Raw genomic sequence first — 12,613 nt, forward strand, 5'->3', positions numbered from 1 at the left:
TCACGTCCCCAGGACGCCCCTGAGGGAATTCGCGGCATGTTTAAAGTACAGTCACTGCTGTAATGCAGAGACAGTGAGAGGGAACGAGGGAGAGAGAAGGACACAAAGTGACAGGTGCACTGAGCCAATAAGGAGATGGATCATGAACCAGACCGAGGTTGGGGTGGTGTGTGGCTGGGTCCAGGGCCCCCCCCCCCCCACGTGTCAGTGAAGGTGCTATGAGCAGACGGGCACAACCTGCCCCAGTCCCGCTGCCCGGTTGCCCCCTGATTGCGGTTGGCTCATTTCCCGCCAGGTCCTTGTGTGAGGTGTGCTCTCGGCCAGGGACACCGTACCTTCCGTTTCTCCTTCTTCTCCTCCTTCTTGGTAAATACGGTGTGAACCCACCAGATCTTGGTGAACATGCTACCGTAAGCGAGGCTGAAACCCAGGCCGAGCAGCCACACTCGAGCCTGCGGGAGAGAAACATAAAGGCCGTTAACTTCTATTCCGACGCTCTCGGGCCAAGGAACCACACGGTGGGGGCCCCTTTGAGAAGTGTTGAGCACTGGGATTTTTCCGGTTTCCCCGATGTAATGTATTTGCTTCATGGATTCTCTGCTTAAGAATTCATAGCAGCACATTGCTGTTAAGAACTAGTTGGTTTATTGGCAAAGGTTTATCAATCACACGACACAGCACCAGTTCATAAGAACATAAGAAATAGGAGCAGGAGTAAGCCATACGGCCCCTCGAGCCTGCTCCGCCATTTAATACGGTCATGGCTGATCCGGACATGGACACAGGTCTACTTCCCCGCCCGCTCCCCATAACCCATTATTCCCTTATCGGCTAAGAAACTGTCTATCTCTGTCTTAAATTTATTCAATGACCCAACTTCCGCAGCTCTCTGAGGCAGCGAATTCCACAGGTTTACAACCCTCATCCACCAGGCTCACAACCGCACGCCTCATCGCGGATCCCCCGAATCCAACTGGCTTGAGTCTTGTGAACATCACGTGACTGGCTAAAGCCACTCACAATGCAACAGTTGGACAAACCTGTGAGCATACTCACAGCTGCATACATTACACACGGCAGTCCAGGCCGGCCTGTGAGGGGGGAATTAAAAAAAGTCCAGTCAGGCTTTCGGTCTCAAAGTAGGCCGCAATGGGAGGTATCAAAGGAATACCTGTTGCTCCAATGTAATGTTGAGGCCCACAGGCCATAGTTACTGTGCCTGAAAGAACTTTCATTTCTATAGAGCCTTTCACAACCTCAGGAGATCCCAAAGCGCTTTACAGCCAATGAAGAACTTTGTGAAGTGCAGTCACTGTTGTAACGTAGGGAAACACGGTGGTCAATTTGCCCACAGCAAGCTCCCACAAGCAACGAGATAATGATCAGATAAGCTGTTTTTTTACTGATGTTGAGTGAGGTATAGATATTGGTCAGGACACCGGGAATAACTCCTCTGCTCGGCTTTGAAATAGTGCCGTGTGTAATGTATGCAGCTCACAGGTTTGTGGAAACATAGAAACATAGAAACATAGAAAATAGGTGCAGGAGTAGGCCATTCGGCCCTTCTAGCCTGCACCACCATTCAATGAGTTCATGGCTGAACATGCAACTTCAGTACCCCATTCCTGCTTTCTCGCCATACCCCTTGATCCCCCTAGTAGTAAGGACTTCATCGAACTCACTTTTGAATATATTTTGTGAATTGGCCTCAACAACTTTCTGTGGTAGAGAATTTCACAGGTTCACCACTCTCTGGGTGAAGAAGTTTCTCCTCATCTCGATCCTAAATGGCTTACCCCTTATCTTTAGACTGTGACCCCTGGTTCTGGACTTCCCCAACATTGGGAACATTCTTCCTGCATCTAACCTGTCTGAACCCGTCAGAATTTTAAACGTTTCCATGAGGTCCCCTCTCATTCTTCTGAACTCCAGTGAATACAAGCCCAGTTGATCCCGTCTTTCTTGATAGGTCAGTCCCACCATCCCGGGAATCAGTCTGGTGAACCTTCGCTGCACTCCCTCAATAGCAAGAATGTCCTTCCTCAGGTTAGGAGACCAAAACTGTACACAATACTCCAGGTGTGGCCTCACCAAGGCCCTGTACAACTGTAGCAACACCTCCCTGCCCCTGTACTCAAATCCCCTCGCTATGAAGGCCAACATGCCATTTGCTTTCTTAACCGCCTGCTGTACCTGCATGCCAACCTTCAATGACAGCTGTTGCTCCACCGGTACGCTCGCGGCCTTCCGCGAGAGGTGGGCGCCGGAGGGACTGGAGTGCATCGTTACCCCTGGCAACCAAATTTTAATTTGATTTTATATGTTTTAAAGTCTAATTTATTTTAAATGCCGGTTTTAGTGTCCCCCCTCCCCTTTTATAGGGGGCACTTGAAAAAATATGATTTTAGTGTCCAAAAAAATCCCCCCAAAAAAACAAAAAAAAAATACAAAAAAATCCCCCCAAAAACAACAAAAAAAGGGCCTTGAAAAATGTTTGGAGTGTCCCCCAGATCGGGGTGCACTTGATTTTAATGTTTGCTTTTTCTCCCAAAAAGAGTGGTAGAGCTGTTGCTAGCCGGTCACGTGATGTTCACAAGACTCAATAAAACCCCAGCCAGTTGGGTCTCGGTCATCCACGACGAGGCGTGCTGTTCTGGGCCGAGTGGATGACCCGGTAATGTGTCGTGTGATTGTGTTAATAAACCCACTCGGTCTTAATAGCAGCGGGCCCGATATTGGTGAAGGCCCTCACCCGCCCAAGTGCCGCTGATGGCCGCCGAGGTACCTAACGGTACTTTGGGCGGGATATTCATCGCCGAGGACCCTCGAAGGTCGGCGGACGGCGAATGAGGGACGTACGCCGCCAATCCGGGTGGCAGCTGGCGGGTGGTCTCACTCTCGGCGACAGAGGTGCTTCCTGCCCAAGTGCCGCCGAGGATGGATTTGGGCCCACGGAGGATCGAAGACCTGCAAAGAAAAATCATCAGGAAACAAAAAAAACAGGAACACCTTCAGGGGACCCCACTGAGGTAAGTCGCTGTGGAAATTTAAAAAAAATTGTTTATTACCCTTTTGTTCAGGATCTCCATACTTACCATCGGGGACAGACCAGCCTCCAGCCAGCGGTCCTTCCCCCGTTCTCCCGCCGACTCCTGCCCGGCATCAACCTGGCAGCTCGGCGAGCGGGAGCTCAGTTGCACCACTCGGCCGTCCGCTGACGTCAGTGGGCGGTTTCTGGCGGCTCTCCCCTCCCCCACCCCGCCCGCGACAGGCCACCCCGAAAGCGGCACTGGGCAGATCTTCCAGAGCGGCAGTGGGCGGTGAGTTCATCAATTTCGGGCCCACCGTCTTGCTCTGAATTCTTGGGCAAAAAGAACCCATGCAACAAATACATTACATCATGGGGCCTTTTACGTCCACCGGAGAGAGCAGACGTTTAATGTCTCACCCGAAAGACGGCATCTCCGACAGTGCGGCGCTCCCTCGGCACTGCACTGGGGCGTCGGCCTGGATTCCATGCTCAAGTTCCTGGAGTGGGACTTGAACCCTCAACCTTCTGACTCCGAGGCGAGAGTGTGCTGCCTGACGACAGCTTTCAGTGCAGGCTATCCTAATCAGGCTCGCAGGCGAGACTGTGGAGCGGGAAATCACTGCAGGTGCCATTCGGCCCATCCTCGTTCGTCCCTCGAGCATGACCCTAAACGGTGTCAGCTGTGCCTCTCAGTCAGAAGGTCGCGGGTTCGAGTCCCACTCCAGAGATTTGAGCACATAATCCAGGCCGACACTCCCAGTGCACTGCTGAGGGAGCGCCGCACTGTCGGAGGTGCCGTCTTTCGGATGAGACGTTAAACCGACTTCCCCTGACTGGTGTTGTGTGTGTTTTTTTTTTGGTGAGGTAATTCAACGTTTTATCGAGAGCACCTAATCGGAAAATCCCCCCCGCCATTTTTTTTCTCCTCCGTCGGCTAGTTTTCAGTTCCCTTACTCTCAGTTGTGCTCTCACTCGCTTAGGCAGTCCCTCGAAGCGAGGATGACTTGCTTCCACACCAAAAAAGGACGAGTTCGCAGGTGTCTCAATGAAGGACCTAATATTCCAGAACCAGAACTCCAACTGAAGGGTGGAAGATGCCTGTGCGTGGATTTGTTTAACGTGGGGTGACCGTTGCACACCAGCCACCACACGGGCTTGGTCCAGTGGCAAGGATTAACCAAGACTAACTGGAGACCAGCTCTGCTGCACGGACCTAGTGCGCGCACATATCGCAGGGTGGGCTGGGTCCGTGCTGCCCCTGGGCCCTCGCCTCTCCTGGGCCCCGAACTCTCGCCTCTCCTGGGCCCCGAACTCTCGCCTCTCCTGGGCCCCGAACTCTCGCCTCTCCTGGGCCCCGATCACGTCGCTCTACGATCTCTCGTGTTAACGGGTTAACAGCTACAATGAAATAATGCAGGCTGCAACGCAATGCGAACAAATGAACACGGGCACTAAAAATAGTGCCGAGGCGATTGAATCCCATAGCAACCGCTCGCAGGCCAGGAAGAACTTATGGGTTTGCTGCAGTCCAGGGCCCTGTTAAAGCGATGGTGAAGGGCCTTCGAGGCCCTTTGTGTCGTGCAGCTGAGAGTGGGCTCACGGGAGTGCAGTTGCCCGGTGACCAGCAACCCAGACCTCGGAGAGGTCCAGAATCTTACCACGGGCCTGTTGTGAAATAAATCTATAAATCCAGTCACCTTCGGCCGCCGAAGGGAAATACAAGAACTTGCATTTATATAGCGCCTTTCACAACCTCAGGACGTCCCAAAGCACTTTACGGACAATTAAGTCTGTTTTGAAGTACTGTTGTAATGTGGGAAACGCGGCTGCCAATTTGCGCACAGCAAGCTCCCACAGACAGCAATGTGATGATGACCAGATCATCTGTGTTTGTTCTGTTGATTGAGGGATAAATATTGGCCAGGACACTGGGGATAATTCCTCTGCTCCTCTTCGAAATAGTGCCGTGGGATCTTTTACATCCACCTGCGAGAGCAGACGGGGCCTCAGTTTAACGTCTCATCCGAAAGATCTTTTACGTCAACAGGGGGGGTTACCCCGGCCTCCTGGGGCCAATATTTCTCCCTCAATCAACATCACGACAAACAGATTATCTGGTCATTATCACAGTGCTGTCTGTGGGATCTTGCTGTGCGCAAATTGGCTGCCGCGTTTCCCACATTACAACAGTGACTACACTCCAAAAAAAGTACTTCATCGGCTGTGAAGGGCTTTTGTGATGTGCTGCGGGTGTGAAAGGCGTTATATAAATGCCAGTCTCTCTTTCCTTCCCCCCTGGCTCGCCCACCTGGCAGACGTAGGGGAAGTGCCACTTGCGGATGTGGTACCCGTCCAGTCCGAGCGGGAATACGGCTGCCAGAGCCAGCGTGCAGCCCACTGCGGTCATGTTGTTCAGGTAGGGCTGGGAGTTCTGGATGTACCTGCAACGAGGGAGAGAGAGAGAGAGACGGGGCAGTTACAACAACAACTCGCATCTATACAGCGCCTTTACAACAACAACTCGCATCTATACAGCGCCTTTACAACAACAACTCGCATCTATAACAGCGCCTTTACAACAACAACTCGCATCTATACAGCGCCTTTACAACAACAACTCGCATCTATACAGCGCCTTTACAACAACAACTCGCATCTATACAGCGCCTTTACAACAACAACTCGCATCTATACAGCGCCTTTACAACAACAACTCGCATCTATACAGCGCCTTTACAACAACAACTCGCATCTATACAGCGCCTTTACAACAACAACTCGCATCTATACAGCGCCTTTACAACAACAACTCGCATCTATACAGCGCCTTTACAACAACAACTCGCATCTATACAGCGCCTTTACAACAACAACTCGCATCTATACAGCGCCTTTACAACAACAACTCGCATCTATACAGCGCCTTTACAACAATAGCGTACATTTATGTAGCGCCTTTAAAAGGCGCTTCACAGGAGTGTTATAAGATAAATCATTTGACTCCGAGCCGCGTACGGCGAAATTAGCACAGGTGACGGCCAAAGAGGGAGGTTTTAAGGAGCGTCTTGAAGGAGGAAGGAGAGGTAGAGAGGCGGAGAGCTTCAGGGAGGGAGTTGCCGAGCTTGGGGCCCAGGCAGCTGAAGGCACGGCCGCCGATGGTTGAGTGATTATAATCAGGGATGGTCAAGAGGGCGGAATTAGAGGAGTGCAGACATCTCGGGTGGGGGGGTTGTGGGGCTGGAGCAGATTACAGAAATAGGGAGGGGCGAGGCCATGGAGGGATTTGAAAGGATAAGGGGTAGGCCATTTAGGACTGAGATAAGGAGAAACTTCTTCACTCAGAGAGTCGTTAACCTGTGGAATTCTCTACCACAGAGAGTTGTTGATGCCAGTTTATTGGATATATTCAAGAGGGAGTTAGATATGGCCCTTGCGGCTAAAGGGATCAAGGGGTATGGAGAGAAAGCAGGAATGGGGTACTGAGGGAATGATCAGCCATGATCTTATTGAATGGCGGTGCAGGCTCGAAGGGCCGAATGGCCTACTCCTGCACCTATTTTCTATGGTTTTATAGTTCTATGAAAATAAGGATGTGAACTTTGAAATCGAGGCGTTGCTCAACCGGAAGCCAATGTAGGTCAACGCAGGAAGACGTCCCAAGGTGGTTCACAGGAGCGATTATCAAACAGAATTTGATACTGAGCCACATAAAAAGATATTGAGACAAGTGAGCAAAAGCTTGGTCAACGAGGTAGGTTTTAAGGAGCATCTTAAAGGAGGAGAGAGAGGCTGAGATGTTTAGGGAGGGAGTTCCAGAGCTTGGGACCCAGGCAGCTGAAGGTACGGCCACCGATGGTGGAGCGATTACAATCAGGGATGGTCAGGAGGACAGAATTAGATGAGCACAGGTATCCCGGGGCTTGTGGGGCTGGAGGAGATTACACAGATAGGGAGGGGCGAAGCCATGGAGGGATTTGAAAACACGAATGAGAATTTTGAAATCGAGGTGTTGCTGAACCGGGAGCCAATGTAGGTCAGCGAGCACAGGGGGTGATGGGTGAACGGGACTTGGTGAGAGTTACACAGTCTCAACAATCCACATCAGGTATTAACCCCTTCAATACCTGCCTACTTACCGCACGTTGCTGTTGTAGATGTTGAAGGTGAGGCAGATTATTCCCAGCAAAATCCCCAGCCCAGCCAGGACCGAGACTGACACAAAGAGTTTCTGGGATAAGTATCGGAATGTCGGGATGACCTTTGTGTGGTCAGCGGGCGGGACCCCACCTGGGAACACAAGACAAGGACGGTTAGGGGAAAGGGTGGTGGGCTGATTGTTGTTCTGAGAAAGAGAGAAAGGGAGACAGAAGAAAGAAAAAAGGAGTGAAAGAAAGCAAGAAACAAAGAGAGAGAAAGACAGAAAGGGAGAAAATACAAAGTGTGAAAGAGAGAAAGAGAGACAAAGAGAGAAAAATAAGAAAGAAAGATTTTTATAGCGCAGTTCACGACATCAGATGTACCAAAACATTTTATAGCCAATGAAGTACAATGAAGTATTTGAAGTGCAGTCACTGTAGTCCAGGGTATCCATTATTTTATATATAAACCACCTGAACCCCTCGATTAGATACCAGCCTGTAACTCACTCCCAGGTATCCATTATTCTATATATCAACCACCTGAACCCCTCGATTAGATTTCAGTCTGTAACTCACTCCCAGGTATCCATTATTCTATATATAAACCACCTGAACCCCTCGATTAGATTCCAGTCTGTGACTCACTCCCAGGTATCCATTATTCTATATATAAACCACCCGAACCCCTCAATTAGATTCTAGTCTGTAACTCACTCCCAGATATCCATTATTCCATACATAAACCACCTGAACCCCTCGATTAGATTCCAGTCTGTGACTCACTCCCAGGTATCCATTATTCTATATATAAACCACCAGAACACCTCGATTAGATTCCAGTCTGTAACTCACTCCAGGGTATCCATTATTTTATATATAAACCACCTGAACCCCTCGATTAGATTCCAGTCTGTAAGTCACTCCCAGGTATCCATTATTCTATATATAAACCACCTGAACCCCTCGATTAGATTCCAGTCTGCAACTCACTCCCAGGTATCCATTCTTCTATATATAAACCACCTGAACCCCTCGATTAGATTCCAGTCTGTGACTCACTCCCAGGTATCCATTATTCTATATATAAACCACCTGAACCCCTCGATTAGATTCCAGTCTGCAACTCACTCCCAGGTATCCATTATTCTATATATAAACCACCTGAACCCCTCGATTAGATTCCAGTCTGTGACTCACACCCAGGTATCCATTATTCTATATATAAACCAGCTGAACCCCTCGATTAGATTCCAGTCTGTAACTCACTCCCAGATATCCATTATTCCATATATATATCCACCTGAACCCCTCGGTTAGACTCCAGTCTGTGACTCACCCCCAGGTATCCATTATTCTACATATAAACCACCTGAACCCCTCGATTAGATTCCAGCCAGTAACTCACTCCCAGGTATCCATTATTCTATATATAAACCACCTGAACCCCTCGTTTAGATTCCAGTCTGTAACTCACTCCCGGGTATCCATTATTCTACATATAAACCACGTGATCCCCTTGATTACATTCCAGTCTGTAACTCACTCCCAGGTATCCATTATTCTATATATAAACCACCAGAACACCTCGATTAGATTCCAGTCTGTAACTCACTCCAGGGTATCCATTATTTTATATATAAACCACCTGAACCCCTCGATTAGATTCCAGTCTGTAAGTCACTCCCAGGTATCCATTATTCTATATATAAACCACCTGAACCCCTCGATTAGATTCCAGTCTGCAACTCACTCCCAGGTATCCATTCTTCTATATATAAACCACCTGAACCCCTCGATTAGATTCCAGTCTGTGACTCACTCCCAGGTATCCATTATTCTATATATAAACCACCTGAACCCCTCAATTAGATTCTAGTCTGTAACTCACTCCCAGATATCCATTATTCCATATATAAACCATCTGAACCCCTCGATTAGATTCCAGTCTGTGACTCACTCCAGGGTATCCATTATTCTATATATAAACCACCTGAACCCCTCGATTAGATTCCAGTCTGTAACTCACTCCCAGGTATCCATTATTCTATATATAAACCACCTGAACCCATCGATTAGATTCCAGTCTGTAACTCACTCCCAGGTACCATTATTCTATATATAAACCACCTGAACCCCTCGATTAGATTCCAGTCTGTGACTCACTCCCAGATATCCATTATTCTATATATAAACCACCTGAACCCCTCGATTAGATTCCAGTCTGTAACTCACTCCCGGGTATCCATTATTCTATATATAAACCACCTGAACCCCTCGATTAGATTCCAGCCTGTAACTCACTCCCGGGTATCCATTATTCTATATATAAACCACCTGAACCCCTCGATTAGATTCCAGTCTGTAACTCACTCCCGGGTATCCATTATTCTTTATATAAACAACCTGAACCCCTCGATTAGATTCCAGTCTGTAACTCACTCCCGGGTATCCATTATTCTATATATAAACCACATGAACCCCTCGATTAGATTCCAGTCTGTAACTCACTCCCGGGTATCCATTATTCTATATAAAAACCACCTGAACCCCTCGATTAGATTCCAGTCTGCAACTCACTCCCAGGTATCCATTATTCTATATATAAACCACCTGAACCCCTCGATTAGATTCCAGTCTGTGACTCACACCCAGGTATCCATTATTCTATATATAAACCAGCTGAACCCCTCGATTAGATTCCAGTCTGTAACTCACTCCCAGATATCCATTATTCCATATATATTTCCACCTGAACCCCTCGGTTAGACTCCAGTCTGTGACTCACCCCCAGGTATCCATTATTCTACATATAAACCACCTGAACCCCTCGATTAGATTCCAGCCAGTAACTCACTCCCAGGTATCCATTATTCTATATATAAACCACCTGAGCCCCTCGTTTAGATTCCAGTCTGTAACTCACTCCCGGGTATCCATTATTCTATATATAAACCACGTGATCCCCTTGATTACATTCCAGTCTGTAACTCACTCCCAGGTATCCATTATTCTATATATAAACCACGTGATCCCCTCGATTAGATTCCAGTCTGTAACTCATTCCCGGGTATTCATTATTCTATATATAAACCACGTGATCCCCTCGATTAGATTCCAGTCTGTAACTCACTGCCACGTATCCATTATTCTATATATAAACCACCTGAACCCCTCGATTAGATTCCAGCCTGTAACTCACTCCCAGGTATCCAATATTATATATATAAACCAACTGAACCCCTCGATTAGATTCCAGCCTGTAACTCACTCCCGGGTATCCATTATTTTATATATAAACCACCTGAATCTCTCGATTAGATTCCAGTCTGTAACTCACTCCCAGGTATCCATTATTATATATATAAACCAACTGAACCCCTCGATTAGATTCCAGCCTGTAACTCACTCCCGGGTATCCATTATTCTATATATAAACCACCTGAATCCCTCGATTAGATTCCAGTCTGTAACTCACTTCCAGGTATCCATTATTCTATATATAAACCACCTGAACCCCTCGATTAGATTCCAGCCTCTAACTCACTCCCAGGTATTCTTTATTCTTTGTATAAACCACCTGAACCACTCGATTAGATTCCAGTCTGTAACTCACTCCTGGGTATCCATTATTCTAGAAATAAACCACCTGAACCACTCGATTAGATTCCAGCCTGTAACTCGCTCCCAGATATCCATTATTCTATATATAAACCACCTGAACCCCTCGATTAGATTCAAGCCTGTAACTCACTCCCAGGTATCCATTATTCTACATATAAACCATCTTAAAGCCTCGATTAGATTCCAGCCTGTAACTCATTCCCAGGTATCCATTATTCCATATATGAACCACCTGAACCGCTCGATTAGATTCCAGCCTGTAACTCACTCCCAGGTATCCATTATTCTAGATATAAACCACCTGAGCCCCTCGATTAGATTCCAGTCTGCAACTCACTCCCAGGTATCCATTATCCTATATATAAACCACCTGAACCCCTCGAATAGATTCCAGCCTGTAACTCACTCCCAGATATCCATTATTCGATATATAAACCACCTGAACCCCTCCGTTAGAATCCAGTCTGTAACTCACTCCCAGATATCCATTATTCCATATATATATCCACCTGAACCCCTCGGTTAGACTCCAGTCTGTGAATCACCCCCAGGTATCCATTATTCTACATATAAACCACCTGAACCCCTCGATTAGATTCCAGCCTGTAACTCACTCCCAGGTATCCATTATTCTATATATAAACCACCTGAACCCCTCGATTAGATTCCAGCCTGTAACTCACTCCCGGGTATCCATTATTCTACATATAAACCACGTGATCCCCTCGATTAGATTCCACTCTGTAACTCATTCCCGAGTATCCATTATTCTATATATAAACCACCTGAACCCCTCAATTAGATTCTAGTCTGTAACTCACTCCCAGATATCCATTATTCCATATATAAACCATCTGAACCCCTCGATTAGATTCCAGTCTGTGACTCACTCCAGGGTATCCATTATTCTATATATAAACCACCTGAACCCCTCGATTAGATTCCAGCCTGTAACTCACTCCCGGGTATCCATTATTTTATATATAAACCACCTGAATCTCTCGATTAGATTCCAGTCTGTAACTCACTCCCAGGTATCCATTATTATATATATAAACCAACTGAACCCCTCGATTAGATTCCAGCCTGTAACTCACTCCCGGGTATCCATTATTCTATATATAAACCACCTGAATCCCTCGATTAGATTCCAGTCTGTAACTCACTTCCAGGTATCCATTATTCTATATATAAACCACCTGAACCCCTCGATTAGATTCCAGCCTCTAACTCACTCCCAGGTATTCTTTATTCTTTGTATAAACCACCTGAACCACTCGATTAGATTCCAGTCTGTAACTCACTCCTGGGTATCCATTATTCTAGAAATAAACCACCTGAACCACTCGATTAGATTCCAGCCTGTAACTCGCTCCCAGATATCCATTATTCTATATATAAACCACCTGAACCCCTCGATTAGATTCAAGCCTGTAACTCACTCCCAGGTATCCATTATTCTACATATAAACCATCTTAAAGCCTCGATTAGATTCCAGCCTGTAACTCATTCCCAGGTATCCATTATTCCATATATGAACCACCTGAACCGCTCGATTAGATTCCAGCCTGTAACTCACTCCCAGGTATCCATTATTCTAGATATAAACCACCTGAGCCCCTCGATTAGATTCCAGTCTGCAACTCACTCCCAGGTATCCATTATCCTATATATAAACCACCTGAACCCCTCGAATAGATTCCAGCCTGTAACTCACTCCCAGATATCCATTATTCGATATATAAACCACCTGAACCCCTCCGTTAGAATCCAGTCTGTAACTCACTCCCAGATATCCATTATTCCATATATATATCCACC

General features: G+C 47.1%; 1 protein-coding gene across 1 annotated transcript in view; it reads right to left on the reverse strand.

The window, feature by feature from the left end:
- Positions 1-12,613, reverse strand: part of gabbr1b (gamma-aminobutyric acid (GABA) B receptor, 1b) — a 662,620-nt gene that overhangs the window by 42,050 nt on the left and 607,957 nt on the right. The window contains exons 14-16 of the mRNA XM_070862216.1: positions 7,168-7,318; positions 5,340-5,472; positions 336-452 (exon numbers count right to left, since the gene is read on the reverse strand). Coding sequence (XP_070718317.1) covers positions 336-452; positions 5,340-5,472; positions 7,168-7,318 — 401 coding nt within the window. The remainder of the gene's footprint in view (positions 1-335; positions 453-5,339; positions 5,473-7,167; positions 7,319-12,613) is intronic.

Source organism: Pristiophorus japonicus, chromosome 19, assembly GCF_044704955.1.
Source record: "Pristiophorus japonicus isolate sPriJap1 chromosome 19, sPriJap1.hap1, whole genome shotgun sequence".
In the NCBI taxonomy this organism is placed as follows: domain Eukaryota; kingdom Metazoa; phylum Chordata; class Chondrichthyes; family Pristiophoridae; genus Pristiophorus; species Pristiophorus japonicus.